This window comes from Colossoma macropomum, unplaced genomic scaffold, assembly GCF_904425465.1.
Source record: "Colossoma macropomum unplaced genomic scaffold, Colossoma_macropomum, whole genome shotgun sequence".
Lineage (NCBI taxonomy): Eukaryota > Metazoa > Chordata > Actinopteri > Characiformes > Serrasalmidae > Colossoma > Colossoma macropomum.
The window spans coordinates 21,276,307-21,303,741 of NW_023494796.1; the positions used below are offsets into that span (position 1 = coordinate 21,276,307).

The 27,435-nt window shown below is 39.0% G+C and overlaps 1 protein-coding gene across 3 annotated transcripts in view; it reads right to left on the bottom strand.

The window, feature by feature from the left end:
* The window catches only part of ctnna2 (catenin (cadherin-associated protein), alpha 2), a 550,144-nt gene that overhangs the window by 498,402 nt on the left and 24,307 nt on the right, over nt 1–27,435 (bottom strand). For all 3 annotated transcript variants that reach the window (XM_036583115.1, XM_036583114.1, XM_036583112.1), the window contains exon 2: nt 19,524–19,630. In XM_036583115.1, the coding sequence (XP_036439008.1) occupies nt 19,524–19,625 (102 nt within the window). In that variant the 5' untranslated portion in view covers nt 19,626–19,630. The remainder of the gene's footprint in view (nt 1–19,523; nt 19,631–27,435) is intronic.

A 27,435-nucleotide genomic window follows, 5' to 3' on the forward strand; every position in this document is an offset into this window, starting at 1 on the left:
TATCAGTGAGCCACCTAGGCTACCTTCTCTGTAGTCTCACTAATCAAACTTCTTAATATTGCCTGAGAGTTTAGCTGATTTTGTGACTAATGACATCATGTTTTTCCATGATGTATAGGGGCAGGTGATTGTCAAAACTGGGTTACAACAAAATCAGAGTTATGTGAAACTCTGGCATGCAATGGTGACCGCATCTTGCTCCAGATTTTAATGTAGACAAATGGTAATTTTTAAGTATTTACAAAATAAAGGCAACTGAATAACAAAAAATATATTTTTCATGCAGATATAATAATAATTACAAACATAAACAAAAAACAACCACCAAAATTATTCAGAACGTCAATGACTAATTTAAAACAATGGTGCCCTTCTCCACCCTTCACACTTCTCATGTTATACGACTGTTTCATTCAGCAGTGAGAAAAGGCAAAAAACCTCTACTGTGACACCAAACATTCTTTAAAACTCCAAAAGCACTTACTGCTTCACTCATGTCTGCACTGAGACTATACTACATCTTGGCTGTATCGGATGCAAACGACAGGTACACTGTTCAAGAGATACACTGATGCTTCACTGGGACAGAGCTGGTGGGTCTGAACAGCATTATCATTCATGTGCAAAGCACTTTGCGCTCATATGGGGTCAGAGATACAAAACCCTAGCAACACTGGAGCACAGTGAACATGAAAAATATCTTCACTCAATAAGTGGGCAGACTATTCTGTAGAGGACTGGACAGGAACAAGAAAGCAGAAACTCAGGCCTGACTGACAGATCATTTGGCCACTGTTAAGGTTACATGAATTATTAGTATTGGCAAAAATGCTGCCAATGTTGTGAAAAGTCCTTACATAAATCCCAGGCTTTCAGTAACTACATGGAAAACAATGCAAACTAGGTGAGTTATTCTTAAGTTAAAGAATTGTGTAAAAAAAGTTTGTGCTGGCTGGCAGGTCCTGGCCATCTAAAGGGTTTAAAAGAAAACAGCAAAACATAAGGTAACTTATACCAATCAATAAGGCATTGATTAGCACCTTCATGGAACTCCTTGATAGGGGTTGGTTCCTTTCCTACTCAGGAGTTGCACAGGATGTGTGGATACTCACAAGTCACCGTGACTGCCATGCAGTTGGAGTTTGTATTAGCGGATGAGAGGGTCACCTCAATACAAATTAAAATTGCAGGGAGGAAAACTCCAAACAACAGTTCAGAGTATTTGGCCTTCTTGGAGTGAGCGAGTAGGGTTCTTGAAAGGGCCCTGCATACAGACTCCACAATCTTGCAAGGAGACTTCACCGCTCATGTTTGCAATGACTGGAAAACCTGGAAGGGGTGATTGGGAAGAACGGCATGCCCAATCTAAACTTAAATAATATATTTATTGAACTTCTGTGCTTGTCATGGATTGTCCATTCCAAACACCAAAGGCATTTAATCAAACTTGGGACCATATGTTCTGGACATTCGGGTAAAGAGTGGTGCTGAGCTGTCAACCTATTACTATCTGTTGGCGAGCTGGATCAGATGGCAGGGAAAACTGGTGGTCAGACCTGGTAGACCCAAGCAAATAGTGGGGGTGTGCTGGGAACAACTGGCATAGGCCTCTGGTCAGAATGATTTTAACTCCCACTTCCGGAAGAACTTTTCTCATGTAAAAAAAACCTCCATTTTGGAAGCCGCCAGGCATAGCTGTGGTCAAAAGCTTGATGGTGCCTGTCAGGGCAGCAACCCAAGAACCCCTTGGTTGACACCGGTGGTAAGGGAGGCTGTCAAGCTGAAGAAGGAGGTCTTTAGGGACTGGATGGCCTGGAGGACTCCCAACTCAGCAAATAAGATCCTGTGGGCAAAAAAGCAGCGGCGGTGGCTGAAGCAAAATCCAAAACATGGGAGGAGTTTGGCAAGGCCTTGGAAAATCTATTTGGTTGGCTTCAAGGAAATTCTGGACAACTGTCTGGTGAGTGGTTGCAGTGGCTTCATTCAAGCTGTGCTCAGCTGGGGTGAAGAAACTTCACCTTCAAATGAGGATATTGTGGGTCTAAAGAACGAGCACTTTGAGAAACTCCTAAATTTGAGAGACATGGGTCAGAGGCTTCTGGCGTGTCAGACTCCATTTCCCTGGTGGAGTTCACTGAGGTAGTTGGCTAGCTCCTCAGTGGCAAGGTGCTGGGGGTGGATAAGATTTGCCTGAAAATGTTTAAGGCTCGGGATGTTGTGGGGCTGTCATAGCTGACACACCTCTAAAATATGGCATGGACCGCAGAAACCGTAACCCTTGGACTGGCAGAGCAGGGTGGTGGTCCCTATTTTTAACTAAGTGGACCGGAGAGTGTCCCATCGTTTAACCTCAGACTGAGGAGGAACAATGCGGATTCTGTCTCAGCCATGGAACAACTGACCAGTTTTCACCCTCATGGAGATTTTTGAGGGGGCATGGGAGTTTGCCAACACAGTCTACATGTGTTTTGTGGACTTGTGGAGTACATGATTGCATTATGTGTGGAGGCCAGAGGGTGGCGTCTCCAGGTAAGGGGAAAGGACCTGCCCCAGGTGGAGGAGTTTAAGTATCCATAAGCCGAAGGTCTCTGTTTACCAGTCGTTCTATATCCCAAACCTCATCTATGGTCATGAGCTTTGGGTAATGACCAAAAGAATGCAATTATGGATACAAGCGGTGAAAATGAGCTTTCTTCATAGGGTGAGGAGCTTGGTGAGGAGCTTGATCATCTGGGAGGAGTTCAAAGTAGAGCCACCACATCTGAGAGGAGCCAGGTTAGTTGGTTCTGTCATCTGATTAGGATGCCCTTTGCCGCCGGAGGTTTTCAAGTTGATGATGATAATTAATGATGATAATAAAGCATTAGTTTAAAAAGGGATGAACATTTTATGCTCCAAGTTATTAAAAAATGTTCCTTGGATGGACTGTAAAATTTAATAATGATAAGGTGGGGTCAGACAAAAGTGTGCTTGTGAAATACATGGCTATGTATTAAACATACCATGAATAAGAACCAATCAGTTAAATTTTCATGAATAAATGACCAAAAACTAAAATGCTGACGAAATGGCTGGAATATCTATAATGATGGGCTACTGAAGTTCTATATTCTTAAGTTTTAAAGTTATATTTACAGCTCATTACTATCTCAGTTTAAAACGAAAATAAATGCCATGAGCAAGACTAGCTTTGCCACAAGTAGATCACAATAGCAGTCAATGTCCACCATGTCCTTCTCTACTTTACACACCCATGTATGATTTTGTTTACACCACTGCACATTACAACGTTCTCTTGAATAACATGGACAAAACAAGTGTCTGCCTTATCGCTTGCAGATGTTTGCTTTGATTATGGTACATTGTTGTAGCTGTGCTAATGTCCTTGCAAAAAGTGCTTTTGAACATCATTATATTTAACTGTTCATCACTACTTTTAACACCTTTTAAGTAGGCTCATCAAATAAAACCTATTATTTATAGCGCCCTCATGTGTACAATTTAAAAGCATTCCTTGAAAGACAAACTCACCTATTCAAAAAGGAACCGCTGTTTACAATTAACATTTTATTTAACCGATAACATCGGAAAAAACAATCGTTATTGTTATCTGTCAGTTAATGGTTAATTTACATTCCTAATTTGAATGAAAACTACTGGAATCTCATTTTGTAGCTCATTTTGGCCAATATTACTGGTTATTGTAAATTTTAATTTTGTTAAATTTGTATTGTATTAGTGATAACATTTTTATATCAGTCTGGTCCTACTAGAGATAGTGAGGGAGACAGAGAAAAAAAAAAGAGAGGGAGAGAGGGAGAGAGAGAATGAGTCCTTTTTATTTACATATGCTCAGACCTCATGCGACTTTTCTGCTGTCACTTCAGGGTTCATCCAAACACACACACACACACACACACACACACACACACAAACACACACACACAGTGGAGGCTTATTCTGCAGACAGCCAAGTGCTACCCTCAGTGGCAGTGATGCTGTCTAAATCACAAGTTCAAAGGCTGATGCATCATGCATCTACTGCTTACTGCTTTAAATTTACTTCAGCTCAAACTCAAACACATTTGATCCACATTCATAGATCGATCATATGTAATACACAACAAACAGCGCATAAAACTGCACAATAAACTATAACATCAATCAGTCCCACAATGAAAGTTATTCCAATGCAAGCAAATGAAATCCTCAAAGGCCTGACGAGGCATGCAAATGAACTCTTTTAGCCTTTTAGTCCTGGCAGTTGTTATGAAGACTAATTCCTGCTCCTTTCTTTAGAAAGAATTGAACACAGAAGGTGCATGCCACATTCATCTCCCTCTGAGAGTTCCATCTAAAGCCACATAGGAGTTGACTCCTGTACACAATTTTTCTGCGTATACAAAATTATTGGGAATGAGCAACACCAAAAACGTGCAGCTGGTGATATACAAACGTGCACGCACACATGCACACACTTCACATACTCTAATGTGCAAAAACAAACCATTAGGCCTAGGAATATTCACATGCCATTAACAGGGGAAAATAACATCTTCTTAAACTTCACACAACAAGAGGCTTTTATCCTCTGACATTTAGCTCTCTTACACTTCAGTTCTCATTTCTTAAGGAGAAGCTTTAAAAGGTATCTCACTATGACATACATCAATCAGGGATGCATTTCAATGGGACTGTGAAAGGGTGAGATATTGACTGAGTGAACAATACATTCTAAGGTCTGTCCAATGAGTAAAACATTAAGAAAAGTGTGGCCGACAGAATTCAGCTGACAATTGGACAATTACCAAAATGCCTGGTTTTCAACTAAAAGTGGGCTAATTACTGTAATCAGGACATTTATTACATTTACTTATAGTAATAAATAAGTTTCTGAAAACATTGGACTACAGAGCTTAAAAGTAATTTGCAATTAAATTGAACATTTCATACCACTATACACGATACTGAAAACAAATACACTTTTATGATTTTTTTTTTATGAGTATGATTAGCTACAATTTGGCATGATAAAGAGTATAAGCATGTAAATCATTAACATTTTGTCATTTGATTCTGGTCAATTCTGAGATCAAGATTAACGAATACGATTACTCAAGGACTTTGGAGACATCATGCATTTACTGAACTTCTTTAACAGATTGATTTTCAGATTAAACAAATTGGCTGTAACTGCCTTGTGGTGCAGACTAGGGGTGCAACAATACAAAAAAATTGTTCACACTGCCATATTTGCATCATCATACGATATGTTTTCAACATATTTCAATTTATTTTTTGAAGAGGTAACTGACATCATTTTCTTAGAAGGTATAAAATAAAAAAATATATAAACAAAAGTGCAAGATGAATATTACATTACACAAGATAAATATTATCATGGCTCATAAAAATAAAAGTAAACAAAAACTGTGTGGGCTGTAAGGCTAGATCTCAAAATTAAACAAACTGAGCTTTACAATTTAATTTACAGTCAGATCTTGTGTTTTCGTATGTAAGGCATGGATCTTATAATCTGGCTAAAATGAGTGCTTTTCTAACGTGGCTCAATCACTCCCAGCTAACTGCGGAATGCACAATCAGAATAGAGGTGGACTTTACAACTGGTTAGCTATCACAAGCTATAATCATCGCTGTCTGAGTTACTTCTTAGCTGATGCGAATCACGTTTTCTCCTGGCTCCAGTAACTGACACATTTGAGCTTCATAGATTTGTTTTCACAAAGGAGTTAACATAGTGGAGTTATTAGCACAGAAATTTGATCTTTGTACAACACCGGCACACTGTCACTGTTCAGTCGACCGCCCGCTGCCTGTCACTGGTGTACTTGACTGGGAAGTAAAGTGTTCCCAAACAGGAGATGAGTGCAAGTTCATGTGGCTTGCTCCAGCTGAAGCTTGTTTTCTCTGCTTGCTATTTCAAACAGCTGGGCTAAGCAACCATCTAAGGATGGGTGGATCTTGACCAAGAATGCTGTCTAAACCCACCTTAATTTGTGTTTATATTTGTTCTATGTGACCGTATACAAGTGAAAAGTAGCTTAGTTAGCCAGACTTCGTCAACGAGTTTTGTCACTCACTGAAGTCAGGAACCACCTACTTTGATAAGAATGGAACTTTAAATGACTGTCAAAACGACCAACCACAGCTGTTGTTTTGCTTGATCTCATGACACAAAGTGGCAAACATGCAAGGATATTATATTTACCAACTACTAAATCTGAATAAACTATACTTTCTGAATAAAATACTGTGAACTAGTCACGGAGAACAGAGCCAGCAATGCTTGAAAACATTTATTTTCCATTGTACTAATAAAAAAGAGGCATATAACATATGTACACATGGCAGTAAGGACAGCCAGCGAAAGTGTCACTTTCAGACACATCTTAAATCAAATAGTAAGGCCACCTCTGTGGGCAGAGCTTACGAAATTGAGACTAATGTGCAACTGAGCATGTGTGTCTATGAGTGTCCATGAGAGATATGGACAGACAAGGAGACAGAATGCCTGGGTGTGCTTTCAGGTCAGTGTACAGTAGCAGCAGGGTTCCGCTGCTTTAGTGCAGTATCTCTGAGCGCTGCTTTATTTAAATGGCCCTGTTGTTTCCAGCAATGTCAGAGGCAGGCCTTGTTCTGGCTCTCTGCGCCAACAACTTCTATTCCCTCTTCTATGCTGCATCATCCAAGCTGACAGCAGAAACAATTGCACCGTCTTGCTCATATCTGAAATAGCTTTACTCTTTCCCTCTCACACACAAACACACTGTGGGATTGAGCAAGATGAAATAGCTTTCTTTATTACTTATTCCCCAGATCCATACCATCCTTTACACCTGAAGAAAAGGAAGTGAAAAAGTGTGTTTACTGTTCATAGTTTTCTCACAAGTGTAAGGCACTTCTCAACTAGACCTGTAGCCCTAAGCCAAAATACCACTGTGAGTCTGATTTAATAAAGGTTTGCTGGTACTTTAATAAGTGTCAAAGTGTATGAAAACAACAAAACGTGGGTTTAAAGCAGAGAGGGTAGAGCAAGCGAGCAGGTTTAAAGAAGGGTACTGGTCTTAAATGGTACTGAGCGTCCCTGTTGTTACCAAAAGCTTCGTGAATGAGTTAAACCCTTTATGGCAAATGCAAAAAAGTAAATATTTGTAAATATTTCTGTTGTTTACTTACTCTTTTCCATTAATAACACAATTTCTGAGTGATGCTGCATTTATTTTGATTAGTAAAGAACATGTTTCAACAAATTAAAAATCTGCAAATTTTGTGTTGCCTTTTTGAACAAAAAAACATTGAATAAGAAGCCACAATAAACAAAACAATAAACAAAACATTTAAGAAAACAATAATTAGTGCTTATCAATCTGAACTGCACTCTGAATGAGCGTGCCCTCAGAAAGAATATAGTGCATCCACCAAGAAAGGAATCCTTCCTCATATTTTATATAGTGAACAGTAACAAAAACAAAGCTCCGGTTCTAGATGCCCAAAATGGCTAAAATAATTTTACACTCGGCACCTAGATTTCCACTCCCCTGATGTGGTAACTCCTCTGACTGCTGTTTTTTTTTTTGCCCTGATAACAGGTTCAAGTGGTCAATAATAAAAATAGGTACCCTCATAATTCACTTGTGTTATCACTGGTGCTAGCAAAAACATGGTGTAACTTTATAGTAAATAAAACAATTCTCACTCATAGCCCACTAAAAATGTGGGCAGTAATACGGTTAAAAGTACAGATTCTGGAACTCCCAAGTGGCCCCACCGTCTAAGCGTTGGCCCTATCATCAGGAGATCGCGAGTTCAATCCCTGGTAATGCTGCAGACATCTGTGGCCGGGAGTCCAAGAGAGCACAATTGGCCTCGCTCTCTGGGTGGATAGGATGGCCCCCCTTCTTCCCCCATCATCCAACGCGATGCATGCGTCTGTTAGCTAACAGAACAGAACTGGTGGTTGGGCTTTCCTCCGAGCGCATTCGGCTGTCCAATGATATTGCGTTAGCGGCAGTTCGAAAAGATGCGCCGGCTGAACTCACAGGTCTCAGAGGAAGCTTGTGCTAGTCTTCACCCTCCTAGCGCTGATGGTACTGCATGACTGGGGGAGTCTTAACTAGTGGGTGGAACGACTAAATTGGGGATTGTTTTTTTTTTTTTAAAGTAAATGTATAATTACATTTAAATCATTAAGTAATAATGACAAGAATTGCCACTCTGTGTTTTCTGTAATTTGCTAAGGCTGAAAGAGCTACTGGAATAGTTACTCTGAGTTATATTTAAGCCAATCAGGAAGAAGTTGGAATCTGATGCGAGAACAAATCATCAAAACCTTCTGCTGTGAGACAGGAGAGAAAAGGACAGTGCCTTTTTTAGGTGTTAAAAGGAAATGCATTGTAATGCAATCCCTGCTGAAATTCTGGAAGATTGTTGGCCCACAGACACACGCAAAACAATCTGTGGTCCTTTTTCCTCAGATATAAAGCTTTTACTTTTTACATCTCTTTTACTGTTTAATGGATTATATATATCACACATATTATTGTTCATCAAGGGTTCTTTAGTAAAGACAATGGTTCTACATAAAACACTGAACATTCAAGCCTTTGCATGCTTAAAGAGTTTTCTGTGACATTAAATAGTCCTTCAGACTGAAGCAGGAGGTGCTGTATACAGTTCAATATAGAACCTTTTTGAAAAGGGTTTTATATAGCACCAAAAAGGGCAAAATGTTCTGCTACTGTTACAACATCAACCTTGTAACAATAGAAGAACCCTTTTAGTGCTATACAGAACCTATATACAACACATTGTATGCACACTGTACAACACTGAAGAGCCATTTCACAATGCAAAGAACTCTTTAAGCATGCAAATGGTTCTTTGAGTGTTCATGGTTCTATACAGAAACACTGTCTTTACTAAAAACCCTTGAAGAACCATCTTTTTTAAAGTGTAGCTAATTTATATCACACCTAAAAATGTGCACATCTTCCTCTACCGCACTTAGAGAAGCAAGAGAGCTCAAAAGAGAACTATTATATATAACAATGGAATGCGCACCCACCACTGAGTGTACAGGTATACACATCAGCACAATCTCTCAGCCACCGGAGCTGTCATCTTGTTAAATTTATATATCTCTATATCCTATAGTTTTATAACTTCTAGGCCAGTTCAGAAATCTCATCAATCAGGTATGTCTTATCCTGAAAACAAAGCAAGACATTCCAGCATCATCTTCACTTTTCCACTGGGAAAACGGCGAGAAATTAAGATCTTTTCTTATGAAAATATGCTTCAAAATCTATTTACATCATTACATATCATTCTGATTCATTTATCTAATGCAAGAGAAATTAGCTGGATTTCTCTGTATGGCTCTCTCGCCCTCTCTGCATGTAGAGGCGTCCAAATTAATCGCAATTAGTCTAGTAGAGATGACGTATGGAAGCCAGACAATGGTTGATCACTTCACTGATGCTGTAACTTGGTACCTCTATTCCCTGCTGTCTTCTATGACCATTAGGACACTCCACTGTCAACATGTCAACCCTCTAAAAACCCAGGAGCAAAGCTGCAGAGTCAACTTACAGAGAAGGCCTCCAAAAGTGAAGAGTCCACATACGCACAGTACAACTTAAGGAAACTTCGAACTTAAACTAGTAAACATATAAATAAATGACCTATATCAGCCCCTTAAATCCTAGGAGACCATATACAGGCCCACAATTAAATCCTAGGAGTCCATATACAGGCCCACAATTCCTCATTGCAATTAATACATAAATTACAATGTTTCAAAATAGTCACTGAAAAATCTCTGGTAGAAACTGAATAATAAGACTTATGATCAACAACTAAATAATAAGCCTAGGGTTCACTTTTGCTTCTTTCACAAGAGCGACATTTCGGTCACTATTACTATAACTGAATGCACAAAGCTTATCCAATAACTGGCCTATATAATTCATTCCAAAGGTATTAAACAGTGCTCCATTACTCCAGAGAATGCAGTTCCACTGCATGGGTGGCTTTATACCCTTCTAGCCGATGCTTGGCACTGGGTATGGTGATTTTGGGCTTGTGTATGGCTTCTACAGAGCATCCCATTCTACTAGAAATGCTTTTCTTAGGAAATTATATAAGCTGTGTGTGAAACTAAACAGCTGTTTTAATAGTGAGTCTACGTTAAAGCAGCTGAACTCATTCATTAAAAAGGGTGTCTGTATGTTTCCAGCTTTGTTTCTGCTTGGAAACTCAGTCAAAATTCCTCTGACAGCAGTAAAAAAAAAAAACAATTCTGAAATTTCATGCAGAAACAAGTGTGTACTTAAGATCTACATTCTTACACTATTTCATGGATGTCATGGTACCAGAACGGGCCACTGCCAGACCGAATCGAGCAAAGGCTGATACTGTGGTCGCTTGGTCTGTGGCAACTGACTTGACTCAAAAAAAGTCTGGGACATGACACCTTTACAACTGTACTACAAATAGGTAAGCAAGTAGTGTTAACCCCAGCAGTCACAACAAAGAAGAGACGTTTACTCTAACAATGGAAATTAATGAGTTTGTCCTTTCCAAGTATAATGGCAGATTCATTCCACTTATTCAAGTTCACTATAAAATCCTGATCTATCAGGGATGGTCCCTGTTGTGAACATTGTTACCAAAAATAGATCTGAACCAGCCAGGAAGCTGTATTTTCAGTGTTTCTGTGCCTAATAATCCCCTTCATTGAGAACCACTTGAAACTTAAAAGCAAAGGCTGCTGCTTTACTAATGTACTGTTTTCTGCAGGCATGCCAAACAACAAAGACAGACTTCGATGGATTGACTAAATCCCAGATTTGTATTTCAAATCATGCCCTATATGGTGTGATTTTCCAGAAAAAAATACTAATGTCCCTCGTGTAAAAGGGCTGACTCCACATCAGTTGTTCTATGAATCGAGGAGTTACTGTACTGCCTGGAAAGCAATTCCGTTGCCTCCTTAACAGCTTCATTAACAAACTACAGGTCAAAGCAAAGTAGACAGCAGTCTAATCCATAAGATAAGCTGGTGGTTTCAGCACAGTTGCATCAAGTGTCAGTGGTTGACCTACGGTCACCTACGACTCATAGTAATTACGTACATCCACAGAAATTCCTCTACGGCCAGAAACACTGTCATTTATCATTACATTAGAAATATAATACACACATAAAGGCCAAGTTTTTCTTTTTCAGCCCAATACCACGGAATCAGTACCATGCCACTTGTGTTTGGGGTTTTAAATAAAGTGTGTGGTTTTAAGTAGGCATGACTTGGAATTCACACTAGAAGTAACATGTCAGCAACACATAAGCGCAAGTGAAGTGATGACTGATCATCCCCCCAATCCCCACATTACATAAGCACCTCAGACAAGAATAATAAACAATGGCACTTCTTTTCTAGTCATTCAACAACATTTTACGTAACTTAACACTGCTGGATATCTTTCTAAAGTGTATACTGCTTGTTCAATAGCTTAATTAGTCTGCAAATTTAGCATTTACAGTTTATTTATTGCACTATGTTCCATGTAGCAAGCAAATTTATCAGGCATTAATACTCAAGAAAGGGTAAAAACAGCCAGAATTGGGACAGCTTCAGTTGAACAGTTTTACAGTAGGGTTAAATCGTATCAGCACAAACTCAAAATCACAAGCATGAGTTTTAAAAGGCCTAGCTGTCATAATAAATATTGTTACTACAGTGCAGTAGTTGCTCTTAAACCACCAGGCCATCAGGTTCATAGCACTGTAGTAGATTACGATTTTATAACACTGTTCATAATGCTTATTCATACACAAATTATGAAAAAAGGATTGATGTAAACATGCAATAGGACAGTAGGTTTGTGTTTTCACAGATATAAGATCTATTTAGTGGAGTTGCTGTTATTACTGTTGTTTTGGTAGTCTATGGATTATTACATATTTAATTACATAGTGAGCAATAAATTATATCTGATTTACATTCTATTTTCGACAGTTGCAGCAGATTTTTCTGTGTTTGTTTTCAAGAAATGACCAAACATGGAAAAAGAGCAACTTACAAACTTACCACAGAAAAAGTGTTTTTTATTCTGTCTGAATGTTTACAATCTGCAGTTCCAACAGAACTTCTGTTTTTTCAATGAGACATATTATCGCTATTTGTGATAACTGCAGTTATAAAAAAAATGCTTTCATGAAATGGCCTTGAAAGACCAGGAGTTTGCACGTGGGTTTGTAAGATGAACAAATATGTGGAACAGAAGGACTTGAGCTGATGTCAATATTGTGTCACGGCTGCAGAATGGGCAGTGAGTTTGCCTACTGGCAGCTGGTGCAGGGTGATGATGTCACACTTTGTGTATCCACTCTGGACAACAATATGGCAGTGGACAGTTCAGCAGAACTCCAGGCATACACTAAGCTAGTGAGTGAGTAAGTGAGTCAGAAAGCCAGAGAGAGTCCGGGACGCACCCAGATGGACCCTCTCAACTGTGCCCTGTTCCTCCTGTCACGACCTTGAAGCGCTGCCAGCCCCTGCCAAATGGTCACCTTTTACATCACTTTAAAAGCAACGCTTTTTCAGCAGCCCAGACACATCTACTGACATTTAGCTGCCGCTTCTCGCAGCATGATTTAAAACTGTGCCTAGCCTGAAAACGCTGAACTATTGTTTGAATTAGAAACTGCCATAAATCAATTTGACTGCATAAATTTACCTCAGGACAGAGATGGAGGGGGGGAGAAGGTAAAGAATGTTGGGGGGGATGAATGAGATAGACAGAGAGAAAGGGAAAGATGGAGAGAGAGAGAGAGAGAGAGAGAGAGAGAAAGGGAAGAGACAGATAGAGTTAAAAGAAAAAAAAAAGCAAGACTGATCTCAGGGAAGTCACATTAAGCTATAAGAAGTGAAAAACATTTCAAATTTGAACAAATGGTACAATTAAGACTATTTTAGAAGAAACAAATATGGATATGAATATGAAACTGTGAGAAATGTAGGAGAGACAGAAAGACCAACGGAAGACAGAGAATCAAAGAATCAGTGAGACAAAGTAAAGAAAAATACAGAAAAAGAAAGGATGAAAACAGCATGAGCAGAAAAAGGGAAAACTCATCTGTTATTTTCTAGAGTATGGCCAATGTCCAACAGCACCCCCAAAGAAAACGTACTCCAGGACTCTCTAAACTGAGAGATTTTCTAAATTGCTGTCAAAGTGCAGCTTCTCTGCACTGGAGCTCCTGAGCACTTTATTCACCCACAGAAAAAACAGCTAGTTGGCAATGAACAAACAGCCCAAATGGCCCATAAAGGATACCCACATCACAGTAGTTACTGGGGACTGATCGATATGAAAATTATGATCAATACCAATTTTAAGAAGCTAAAAATTCTGATGTCATTGGTTGACATTTTTACCAACATGGCCAACGCTCTAAAAGACATAATGCATTTGCATTACTCTTTAGCCTTCTACAGGCTTTGGAGACACATCACAAGGGCAGATTTAATATGTGAGAGTTTTGTCCTTGAAGTTGAAAATCTGTACTGAAGCTCATAATTCAACTCAATGACAATGGTCAACGTGATCACATGAGGGGACAATGTCCTTGCTTTTGAAAGTAAGGAAACGTCTGCTGCTGGATTCTGTCCAAATATGCATTCTGATTAGCACTGCATGTCCACCTGCTCAAACATCGTTAATAAAATTTCAAATGGCAATTTATTTTCTTTCGGCCTATGCCACCCACAAAGACTCCTCTTGGCTAAACAACAACAGCCTAGCCCTGGCATTAGAAGAGTGTTTTTGCTTTAGATCACAATTTCCCTCTATAAATCTGCATTAGCTGACATCAGTAGTTCTTTAAGCGAGAGGTCTGGCTGATTCATTTAGTTCTGCTCTTTATTGCTTCCTCTGAAAGTCCAAATAAAGAAGAATGGTGCCGCTGGGACAGACAAACAGCCAGCGGAGGCAGTGCTGGTGGCTTCTCTTCTAAACAGAACTGCTTTTCCTCAAAGCCCCAATGGAAGTATCCTGAAAAATAGCACTGAAAAATCCATTACCGTCTCCCCACCTCCTCGAAAGCCACACACCTTCCATCAGGAGCTAAAACAATGGCGTGGGCCAGGCAATAACTCGAGTGAGCATTGTCTCAATATTAGGTAAAGACAGAAACTGACCACTCGCACTGATGGCTGAATTCAGAATATCTATCACAACTTCCTCACGAGTTAACTAAAATGTCCAAGAAAGACAATAAGGTCAGCACATTCCAAATTCCACTTTCCAGGGAGCACTGGAAGATGGAGATATGGATTTTGGCTATAATTAAGTACTTAAGTAAGTAATATTCCACATAAGGTTACTGAGCAACACACAAGAGACACAAGTCCACTCATTCATAGGATCTCAAAGAAGAATAATATTCCCATCTACATCTAGACATTTTCACGCAGTGTCTGCTTACAAAAATGCTTCCAGGTCTAGTACATTGACAGATACTGTCTTCAAACAAAAGGTTGACATTAAGCACCAAGGTGTAAATTCGTTAACTTAGTTAGATTCATTTATTGTCAACCTAAGAGGTAATTCTTTCCACAGTCCAAATACGAGTGCTCAGTACAACAACACTTAATGTATGTAAACTACAGTTGCAAAGGACTTAAATAGCACCTCTGAAACACGGCCTTACACTAGACTTTAAAATTCACAAGATCCTATATTTTGTGGTGATGACAGCAATCATTACAGTCATAATACTGCAAAGTAGGGGAGGAATATTTAGAGCATGGATGGCACCACAAACAAAGCTTTTGCTAAAGGGAGCACTTCTGTACCTGTGTCCTGTTTCTTCACCCAGAGAGAAGTGAAGTGAGTGAAGTGAGAATACACTGGGCATTGTTAGTCCATTTCAATAGTGCGTCCTTTCGGTATCAAGGCATCAAGGAAGTTCAGTCAAGCTTGGAGTGGGGAGGATGATGATGATATGTGAGATTCTGATTAATATGCAGGCATAATGAGGCACCAATAACATCAAACATTAACTTTTTAAAATAAAGCTCATTCTGACCTCTGTGTGCATAAGAAAAGATGTGTATAGTGGGCCATTTCTCCAAGTTATTTGATAGGAAGCAGTTTACTGATCCAACACCCCTGAAAACTGGCATTAAACTAGCTGTCCACAGAATGCTGTTAATTTCATTTTTAGCCAGTTAATCACTGGCTAAACTGATTATGCCCCATGTCTATTGTATTTAGGCCACAAGGTTAATATTTCAAGAAAATGGAAAGAACAGAATAAGAAAACAAATGTTTATAATAAAATGTAGCAATTTTTTTTCCCCCGGTGGTTCACAACATGGAAAAGAATACATTCCACATTGTGAATGGATATGCACTGCGATAAGACGTGTAAGAGTAATGAGCAGAGTATCTTTTGCTTCAATTTAAGTGGTGAAAAATCCCACTCATGTACAAAGGAAGGCAGTAGTAAACTGTGGATGCAAGCCACTGGGTTTGGAGTTCAGTCACACAGGCCCGATCTGAATGGCCTAGGCAATACAATGGGAACGAAGCTGAGATGAGTTCTGGCTGACGTGTGATGCAGTTGTGATGGACCCATTACTGTCAGAGGAGGCAGCAGCATTGCATTATAATAGAATATCTCAGAAGCTACAGTCTAAAGCATCCAGATGGATTCTACCGGAAATTAAATGTACACAACAAAGGCACCACTGGATTGGACTGAAATTGCAAGGGAAACTAGTTAGCGCTCCATTTGCAGATAATTTTGTTCCATTTACTGCAACACTATGAAGAGATTCGTATTTTCGCTATGAAGTTACAACTGCAGGTCCCTCCTGCAAAATATAATGCATGTTTTGTATCCTGCCACATCCAGGGTCTACTGCATGTTGAATAATGTTCTACTTCATCGGAAACCAGCAGCACTCATTGTAAATGCACTTTATTTATTTCGCTCTACATGACTGCACTGTAGACTTGCTTGTAAAAGATTAACAGTCAAGGCCAAGCGCTGTTTTGTCAAGACAGCACACATGAAGGCTTCCCTAAAGTACTTAACACACGTGACATTGTTGCTTTCCGTAAAAATCAAAGGGAAGCCTTGACAACCAAAACTGCACATCCCTTTGATTTATAGGGATCAATCACATGGCTCAAAAAACACTAAAAAAGGTACCAGCCGCTGATGGGCGCTTTTGTAAAACTAGCATAATCACCAGCTTATCGGCCTAATCTTCAGCAGCCTTGAACATATTTATAGACTTACAAATTGCAAGTCTCCATAAAGAAAAGCCTAAACAGCTTGCAAAATACTGCTCCATCTGAGCCATCATAGCAAGCACGGCTGTTTGGAAGGGATGATGCTTCCTTTGCCCGTGAAATGGAACGCTAGTCATGGACTAATGAACTGTACTGCAGTGCAGGACTCTTTTCATTTATATTTGCTATCCTTTGATTAAACTGTCTTCTATGTGGAACCAAATAAAGTATTTAAAATGTTCGGAGGAGGGCTGCAGCGCTGAGCTCCGCACTTGCTCTGGATGAGCTGTATTAGTCAGTGCCAGGCTCTGAGGAGAAATATTTTTCCTCCTTTCATTTTTTTCGCCCCTAAATCACATTCGCTCTTCCTCAAGCTGTGCTTGCCGTTCTGGCTTATTACACATTTCCTGTGCGCAATATTGGAGGACAAACGACTGAAGCAACATTTAAATCTGGCTTTGAGGGGAGCTGATTGGTTCACAATTAGCACGCAGCTATTGTTTTGCGGCCGCACCAACGTTGGTGACAACCTAGCACTCAGCTCCGTTTAAAGAAGCCCATTTGGCGGAGCAGAGCCACGGAGACCAGAAAGAAAGACGGTGCTGAGGCAATTTCCACTAACACTAGGACTAAACAAAAAAAGCAAAAAAAAACAAAAAAAAGAAACACACTAGCAAAAAATTCCACAGGGAATTTCCATCAGAACAGCCAGCCTGCTTACGGAGGTGGTACGCCTGAGAAATACAAACTCTATGGGGCGAGAAAGAGAGGTATCTTCACCACTGAGTGTAGTGTAAACATAGTGTAAAAGTGTGAGCAAATTAGTGATTAGCAGAGGAACAAATGAGAGAAAGGAATACTGTCTGAAGCATCTGTCCGAATACTTTTACAGTGATTCATGACTTATCCAACAATAGCAACCAATAATTTTTAACTAATTTCATAATGCATTTATTGTATCCCAGAGGGGCACAACATTTAGGTGACGTTACTTTGCTAAAATGTTTTTATTAATTTTACTGCACATGAATCATTACACACTAGGGCTGGCCCAAATAACTTCAGTACTTGAGTATTTGTTTGTTACAATGGTATTTGAATCTCTATTTGGTATTTATTTAGTTTAATAGTAGTATTTGTCTATTTAGTGAGCTTTGTCTCAACACAAACTGCAGCCTAAACTACACTACATTTCATAATCAAATGGCTTTAGATAGAACCATTACAACTAGTTAATTTATTAATATATGTGAAATGTCAAAAATAAAAAATACGACTGGTTTAGTTGAATGCATCATAAATTCTGCACCATATGGTCACTAAAACTAAAAATGCAAAGATGCCTAAGAAATCACTTTAAATTATCAGGAAATAAGAAAAATGCTCAGTACAAAATCTGCAACCATGGAGGCAGAGAAATTTGGTAAATCATCTCAAATATGTAAGTATAGTGATCTTTATGCAAGTACCACTTGGTAAGCCACATGGTAGAACCCCTTCTGTGAACTGCTTGGTAGACTAGTTGGCAGAATTTAGTTAATTTACACCATCACTAGTTTACACTAACAGTACATTGCTGCTGTCTACTGGATTTATTTTGAACTGCAGTAACAAATGTATAAAATTAGCATGATTAATAATGAAATAATAATATTATTTTTAAATGTGGTTTAATAAAAAGCATTTGTTCAAAATGCTATTCAAGCCAGCCATATTACATACATAAAAGCTACATTTCTTTGTAATGCTAATCCAGGAGCATCTAGTCCCAGTTTCTTCATTCTATACATGTCAGCATCAGTATCAGCACATCGCTAATGAAATAATGCTATATAGATAATGATCCTTTACTGCTTTACTGGTCTCTCACAAAAACAGACCAAGAGGAGCTGTCCATGGTAGTGACAATGGTGGCCTGGCTAATCTACATAGCATTCTCTCCTTCTCTCTTTCTCTCTCTCTCTCTCTCTCTCTCTTTCCTTTTTACTTAACAACCTCAACATTTACTTAAGAAACCAAAAATTTGGATATCTAAACATTACAACCCTCATTCTTGAGCAAATAACATTCTCTATTAGAGCAAACACTTCACCAGAGCGCCAGTCAATAATGTTAACATTAAGGCAATGAAGGCTTTTAAGAGTAGCTGTTTATGAAGCCATAATTGCTTGAAGGAATTAGAGTGGAGGGAAAAAAGAATGCCTCATTTAGTTTTCCTTGGAACAAAGTCAATCTCATCACCTCAGAACCAAAGCTATAAAAATCAATCCACTCAGAACAGAGCCACTTAGTCATGCTGAGAAGATGGCTGCCCTCTTCCCTTTGTTTGTTTGTTTAGAGCAGCCATACAGTATGAACAGTCCAGTCTACCAGATGCTTGTTACACTAACGAGCCAAAAACAGATGCAAGAAGAGAAAGCAGCATGGCTGGAATTTCAAATTAAGCTCATACTGTGAGTTTAAAAGTAAGTGTGTGATTAGAGGATAATTTGGGGTTAAAATTCAAACAATTGTCAAGCAAACTAGTTCTTCATTAATGTACGCTCTCTGACACTTCATAGCTGGTTTAGAATCAGCTTGAGACCTGTAGGTTGCAATCATAGCAATGAACTTTTTAAATCAGCGATACAGAGATTGTATTTTTAAAGCAATATTTCAGCCATAAATCAGATTTACACAATTTCCTCCTTATTCCAAAAGCAATCAATCAGTTGAGCATGTTGAGTGCCAGAGGTTTGCTTCTGTAGTTTTGCCCTGAAGCTGCAAGGCTAATATAGCTAAGAAGTGAAGAGAACTGGAAGTTAATGTACACTAATTAGCATTTTGGTCAAACTGCATAACACAATTACCTGAGATAGTTGGGTTGAGTTTTAAGTAATGTTCAATAGACTTGTTTATGTAGGTTCTGACACTGTATGACATTCTGTTATCTATGAAAACAGACAACAGTACAAAGTTTTCAATTCAAGATGGCTGCTAATAATGTTTTAGCTATCTGACTTGCCATTTTAATTTTCACTACTGGGGAAAACTGTGAACATTTCAATTCCAACTGAACCATTATAGCAAACCACTAACAGTCAACATAAATTAGCCATGATGAACAGTTCAGACTCTTCTCAATCCGAGACCACCCAGCCGAGCCTAAGCCTGATTTGCAACCATGAAGCACTAGGCCAAAGAATGTCCTTCTACCTGTGTGACCAAGGGCTCCAATAGCCTCTCCACAGTTAGAGTGCGGATCTCCAGACTCTTGGGGTCCCATTTCAGGAGGATGGGGGACGTTGCGCTTGTCATGGTTACTGTAAAGAGAAAGAGAAGACATATAGATTTCAGAGACAGAAATGATTGAATGAGGGGAAAACTGAGGTACAGGACTGCTATGTGAGAAGTTGAAAAGAAGAAAAGGGCGGAGACAAGTCTTTTTCATTTCAACACACTTCATTTCAAAGTCAGACGTCCCTGGAAGTGAAACTGCACGCACAATAAAACTCCCTAGATTAAATAATATTAAACTTTACGGAGAGTTAAGGCAGTAGTTTAAAGGGTAATGTCTGCTGAATGTGTTCCTCGGCCCAAATGAGTGTTTCAGACAGAGGACATATACTTGTTTTATGAGCGTACTTGCTAAGCATCTGACACTAGGCAACTGTGAGTTATTGAAGCAGTGAAAAGTTTAGTATTGATCCATTTTAATAGCATATAATTATGATATGCAAAATCTTTCTGAAACAATTAGGGAAGCCATCTAAAACGCAGTTTGTCTCTTTTATTAGAGTTCAAAATCACAGCGGGGTTCTTGTCAAGATCAGTCATCTTTATTGGTTTTAAAAAGGGTTTCAAAGAACTTTTTCCTATCAGAACTTCTTACATTACAGGTTATGTTTTACTTAACAGATCAGTGGTCAGTTGATTGGCAACACTGACTGAAAAATCAATCCTTGTGAAATGTTTTAGTTGTACCTAAAATACAATGCTGAAGGCTTACACAATGAAACTCAGCAGTAAGTCACACCCATGATGTCTCCATTCACCAACTTACATAACTTTTGCAAATAAAGCTTTAGGTGAATTTCTTTCAAACAGTAAACTCTGGTGGGGGGCAGGGGGGTCTGGCAAGACTGGTGTATGTCATCATCTCCTCCTGCTTTGTAACACAGGAGTGCATCGACCTAGATTCCCCTCCAGCTTTCTTCTATGCCCTGCCGAGCCGATTCTGATTACTAAAAACATATGTGACTGCTGGAGGATCTTTGAACAGCACTAATGCATGCAGGTGGTTCATGATCAAGGTGGGCGTCAACTCTGAAAATCAGAAAATGGCAAACTTTCAGCGGCACCGAGGCAGAAAGGATGAGGGAGATTCAAGCTGGGAAATGAATGGCAAAAGAGAAGACGGATGTGGGGAAGAGCGCTTTGGATTGGCCAGAGACGTCTCCCAGCAGCCTGGAAGGTCTTTTATGGACGGCTAAAGGACTGCTTTCCTCTGGCTGGTATCTTTTGTTTAAATGAGGCTGGGGAGGGAGGGCTGAAAGAGTGGCAGGCAATAAGCTTGGACTCAAAGCCAGTTCCTTTTCTATTTGTACTCCAGTCTGGCTGTGTCACCACACTGACTTTAACTCAGCCTTCACCTCTGTGGTGCAACTGACTGTAGCACAACCAAACTCTTAACCAAACTTAAAAACGTTTTAGCAATGTCACAGAAAACCATTTTGGGTCTTTAATAAAACCATTTCTGTGAGTGTGAAAAACGTTTTTAAAGTTTGAAGAACTTCCACATAATGTAAAGCTACTATCAATTCAGCATTTTCTAAATATCACACACCAAAGCCAAGAATCATGTAGGCACTTTTTTATTAAGCGAAAAACAAAGAAACATAGTATCTAAAGCAGTAAAAGTGAAGTTCAAAATAGATCTAAAGCACAGATATGTATTCAGATTTGGAAGTGAATGAACTGCTCTACACCTAAACTTACCCAACACTCACTAAAACAGAAACAGTTTGCAATACACTCACTTTAAATGTATAAAGGCACACTCCATTAAGCAGGAAATACCCCCAAAAATGCCAGCTTTAAAACTCCACCGAGGGATTGCTAAAACAACACTGTGAGGTTACTAATAAAGAGGCTGATAAACAGAACAGTTATATCTTTTAATAATAATAAAATGCTGTTACTACAGTAGTTATTTCTGCAGGTCTCCAGAGGCTTCCTTTTTCTCTTAAATACTGTGTTGACCAAAAAAGCTAGGGGTATGTAAGAGACTGACACCATGGAAATAGGGACAACAGTCCGGGAAGGGGGGGTGGGGCGTGCTGTTGCCATGGCAATGGGGTTAATCAGTGCCTTGCAGGACCAGATGGACTTTTTAAACTGTACTTTGAAAAAACAGAGCAGGCAAGGGAGAAAATGGAGGAAAATACTGACGCTTGAACACAGGGATCAAGGACACATTTGAGATAAATAAACAAAGGACACACAGTGTCAACTGCATCACACATCAACAAAAATAAATAAACATCTGCACAATGTTCTAGTTATAACCTACAACTTCCTTCCTTTCAGTGTGTTTCTGGTTTGGCTAAAATAGTTTTTTCTTATTCATGTTTGTGAATGCCAAATGACAGAGTAACATAAGAAGTTGTTGCTTAAGCCATTAAAAAGCATGTCTGGCAATCCAGTCACCTCAAGTGACAAATGACATTTTCTGACATTTTCAGAAGCAAACAGTCAAGAGTGTAAACGTTCTGGTAGCATCAGTTCAATAATCTGGGGCCACCTCCATCACACTAAACATTCTGCTTGGATCTCTGCACTTGTGGCAGTGCCAGAAAGCTTGCAATACGGTGAAAGTGTATTTTTATGTTAGACTTCAGTACTGCACATGTAACAACAAATGTAGCCTGGTGGACTCTAACTGTAAAAACGATTTGATATTTTAACTGAAAAAAAAGAGTGTAACTTGGCTGTGCTGAAATATTTAGTTCATCAAGCAATAAATATAAAAAGGTACGTTAAAAATAATTTAAAAATCAAATGCAAATCTACATTTTAAGGCAGACAGATGAACTTACTTTTGTTAAAACATCGATTTTTTCATTGCAAAGCATGCCTCCATTCACAGTGCAAAAGAGGATGACCTCAAAGGCAGTAACCAAAAAAGATCATTCAAATTCCACACTTCTTAGGACGGGAAAAGCAAGCAGAGAGAACTTCTAAGTGAGAATAAAGGAGCAAGTGTGGGCAACCGTATATAATGACACTTTAAGACATTTTTACAAGACCAGGTTTTGTGAGTTTGAACACAATGCATAAGCACATTACTGTGATTTTTTTTTTCATTACAGAGATTATATATTTGGTCCCTTGGACTCCTGGCAGTTTTGGGATTCAAGTCAGCTACACCACTTGGGAGCATCGACTAAATCTCTTTTTAACCCATACAAATCAAGAGTTACACAGTTAGTTATGTAGTGAATTACATTCGCAATGGATTTGCATTCTGTATAAGGTTCGAATCTGTCTTTCTTGCATTTGTTTCAATGACAAACAAACAATTTAACCAAAAATCTCCACTTCAACAGTTCTGTTACAAACACAAATGCATTTGTTTTTAAGTATAAGTGCACTTTCAACAGAATTTCAAATACTGTGCTTTTATTGCCAGCAATAACTGCAACCTCTAACGGCAGTCTTGCATGGTGAAACTTTCATGCAACTTTAATTAAACTAAATTGCACTTAAAGTGCATGATGTAAAGCGTCCTGCGACTCATGTGAAAGTTTCATGAAACAATCATAATGCCAATCATGTATCATGTGATCACATCAAACGACATACTTTCAAACTAACTTTCAAACTATTGATTTCAGTAGATCAGTGGACAAGAAAATAAAATAGAAGCTTGAACTTGTTGTGCTTCCAGGACAAGATGAGTGAGCCATGAACTAGGCTGTAAATTAAACAATGATTTTCAAAGGCTTAACATGCACATAATAGAAAGAAAAACTCTAATTTATAGTAAAGGACCCTTAAGAGATAGATAAATGACAGATGTATAGATGGGGGGGGGCTGTCAGTGACAGTCGAAAAAAAATATACAAGGATGATACTAAATAAGGAAATTTCACTTCACAGTGAAATGATACATTGGATCAAAGCATATAAAATTTGGCTATCTAGTGGATAAACTGAACGTGTTTCAACGTTGATTGTTTTTGATGTTACAGGCAACTTGCAACATGCAACCAGTTGCATTAAACTTTCTCCACATACAGCCAGCCCAAGGGTTAACGAAACATGCAACTTTTTATCGTGATAACAATATATAATGCCCACTCCCATAAAAACCTTTGTGCCTCACTGTCTCTAAAAAAAGTCTCACCGTCATTACCTTCGGTTTACGTATAACACTTTGTAAGCCTTGCCACACGCTGTTCAAATTAGCATAACTATTCACAAGACCTCGGGCACACTGTCATCGAAATCATTCCAAAGGGGCTGTTCCAGCAGCTAGATAATATATTGTTAGGTTTCTTTTAGCAAAAACTTCACATGCAATCTAAAAAATGTAAATTTCAATTCAGCTCCATTATATTGTGCCACTGTTCTGAGACAGCTCAAATTTATCTTCACTTCTGGATGGAGACTCTCAGTATTCCTCAGTATGCAAATTCTAAACTCATAGTCCACCCCAGTGAAATTAGCACCATTTCTCTATTCCCCTCTTTCCAAGTCACTAGTCCTCACTGTCAAGAATAACACATCAATTATCCAGTGTTGGTGGAGAAAAGGAGTAATTACGTTATTTGTGCCGGGCTGTCAGGGAGATAATAGGGCTGGTGACAATGAGCTGTTGGGATGCAGTTATTTTCTGATGGCTCTAAATGCAGACTGTGAGTGGGAACATCTCCCTCCAGCAGGGACACAGCGGCTCTAATGGTCAGGAGTGTGTCTGACAGACTGATTGCTGGTGATGGTCCAACATGTTATCATATGAATACAGCTCAAAGCACTTTTGGACAACAGTCAGGACAAACTTCTGCAGCAATGCAAACAACGTGTAGTAGAATGCACATTAGGAGGAAGGAAAGCAGTGTCAAATTGTGACAGACTGCAATTTTGAAACCTGAGTTTTCTTTTTTTAAATATGTTAAAAGTTTAAATTTGATATTTCTGATCAACACTATGAGTGCGATACTATTTCCACTCAGTGTCACACCATTCCTCTGTCAAAGTGGCAGTTACATCCATCAGCTGTAATATACACAAACACACACACGCTCACACTTGCTCACACTCAGCTGCGATGTCAGCTGTCTCTGATTGCAAGGGACCACTGTGTGGCACACCCAAAGAGTCCACAAATTCTAATATGAGTGTGCTGAGTGCACACACAGTTACAGAAACATGTACACACAGTTAGCAAAATGAAGCAAAAAACAAAGACCACGACCAAACAGCAGCCAGACATACAGTAAACAGTCAATCTGACATCTACTTTAAGTAAGATTTCCACCATTTTTTCAAAACTTCTCTGCGTAATTAAACAGTTGAGATGTAAACAAAGTCATTCAGAGTTGTCTGATGTGAAATTATTAACTGTAGACAAACCTACTGAATCAGATTTCTTTACAGTGGTGGTGATAGGAACCAGGGGTCACAATGGCCGCCTTTCCACTATCGAGCCAAACTGTTCTGGGCCGTTCCGTGCTGTTCCAGACTCGTGAGAATGGTTACGGTTTCTGTTTCCATCTGTTGTACCGGTAAATCAGAACCAGGAGATACCAAAGAAAACCTCACAAATGAATGGCTAACTGCTAACAGGCTAATAGCAAGATACACACCACCACCACAAACACGTTTGATTTTGTCTGTCACTCCAACTCTGTTCTCTCAGCGTGCTCATCTTGTCATCTTGTTTATCCTCTAAATGGGTGTTATTTGAGCATCTGTTACGGAAACAGACTGTACTATGGTGGGTTTTACCTGTAGCCGGATTACTACATTAGCATCGCCCATTGCCTGGTGTTTGGATCTCTTTAGGTAAGCTAAGTTAGCTAGGAGAGAAGAGCCGGCTAGAATTAGCTTAGCTAGGAGACTTCAGATCCAGACACCAGAGAAAAGGTTAATTTTAGGTTTCTGTCCTTCCAACATCAGCTACTCGACTTCGCTTCCTCAGATATGAGTCATTACTATCTAAATTTGTCAGTAAAGCTTTTAATAGTCAGAATCCAATCTGTTCTGTTGAGAGAAGCTACTCCCTTTTAGCTGGTTAGGCAGCATCATTTAACATTTAGAAATTGGTTTTAGATTGAAGCTTTGATGTTTATTAAATGATGGATTTAAAATTGTGCATTGCCTTCATTTATTTGAACAAATTGAATTTATTTGAATGCTTTCAAGTTTGAGATGGCACAGCAGGTTGAGCCCGTGTCCGTGTGGAAACGATTACCCTCCGTGCTCAGAATCGCTCGGCCCTGCAGTGGAAAAGATGACAATGACAATGGCAAGTGTAGCAGTATGTTTTAATATATAATGCTGATAATGGTAAAATAGCTGGTAATCTGGAAAAATGTTTTATTTAGGTAATGTTTTGCCTTACAACTCCATCATGAACAGATTTAAAAAAAAATGTTTTAAGCCTTACTGCAAAACAATGGTAAAACAATATCTTGGGCATTAAGCAGTGTGTTCATAACCATAATAACTTTCTGTGAGTGACCTTTTAGAAACATTAATCATCTCTTCAGATGGCTGGTTCCTATCACAACTGTGAACAATCCTGACTCATTAAGTGTCTCTAAAACAGTCCATTTACATCAAACCACCCTGAATGACGTTTTTGTTATCTTCTTCATTTAATAAAGCAGACATTTTGAAAAATAGGTTGAATTCCCCTTTAAGGCTTTAAAGTGAAGAGAGGATTAGACCAAGCTCTGTCAGTGACCTTACAAACACACACACACCACAGCTTTCATTAGCACAAACACCCCTGACCTCTTTTGTCCACTCCAACTCCTTCTTGACCTTAATATCCCATTTCTAAGGGCGTATGTGCGAGAGACACAGAAAGAGAGGGAGAAAGTCATGAAGAGAGAAGTAGTGCATTGAAGGAAGTGACGCACTGCATGTACTTGATTCAGATCTGTACATCATTATCACATTAGTAAATACAGTACATCAACTATGGATGCAAATTTGTTAAATTCTTTTGATCAATAACTGGAATAATAACTTCATTAGTCTGCAATTAATTAATAATATGAATTATAAAACATAGTTGTGGTTCTGAAACATGCCTGAAATATGCACACTTACGAGCGCAAACATCAAGCGCACTAAGATATTAGACCATGGGATGTAGTACTTACTAGTGAGACCAGGCAAAAGCATGTATATGAAGAAAACTGCCCAAAATCTTTTACACATACCCTACATAAGAACTTGATTTTGTGTACACTGAGGCGTTGACTATATTATCACCGAGGGACTGAGTATAATATGTTCAGGGATGTATGAACAAAAATAAAAGTTGATGAAATGACTGAAATATATAAAGATAGGTTACTGCAAGTTCTATACTCTGAAGTTCTTAAGTTTTCAAAGCATTTACCACTCATTACCAGTCCAAGCTAAAACAAACATAAATGCCATTACCAAGGCTGGCTCTTTCCCAACGTAGGTTGGTTGCTCTCAAAAGTTGTTGATGTTCACCACATCCTTCTCACACCATGGCGCATAATACTATCTGAGAACAGGGATGAAATAGCTGTCTTATTGCCTGCGGATGTTCGCTTTCAATGTGGTACCGTTGTAGCTGTGCAGTCACCCTTTTCAAAAAGTGGCCCTGAAAACTATTTTATCTGCATGCTTCATTTTTAATAAGTCTAAGTGTGTGCTGCAGTGTGCACTAGTGGGTTATTGGTGTGAGAAGAGGGCACTTAAATCTCTCGGCACCTCTGACGGATGCTCCCTTTGCTTTTTTTCCTCTTTTTGTGGAATCTCAAACTTAAGCTGCAGACCCAAATTCCAAAAGTAGTGAGGATTAAAGCTTAGATTAACTTGACGAAAAATCTCAGATGTGAAACTGTAGAGAAGCTCA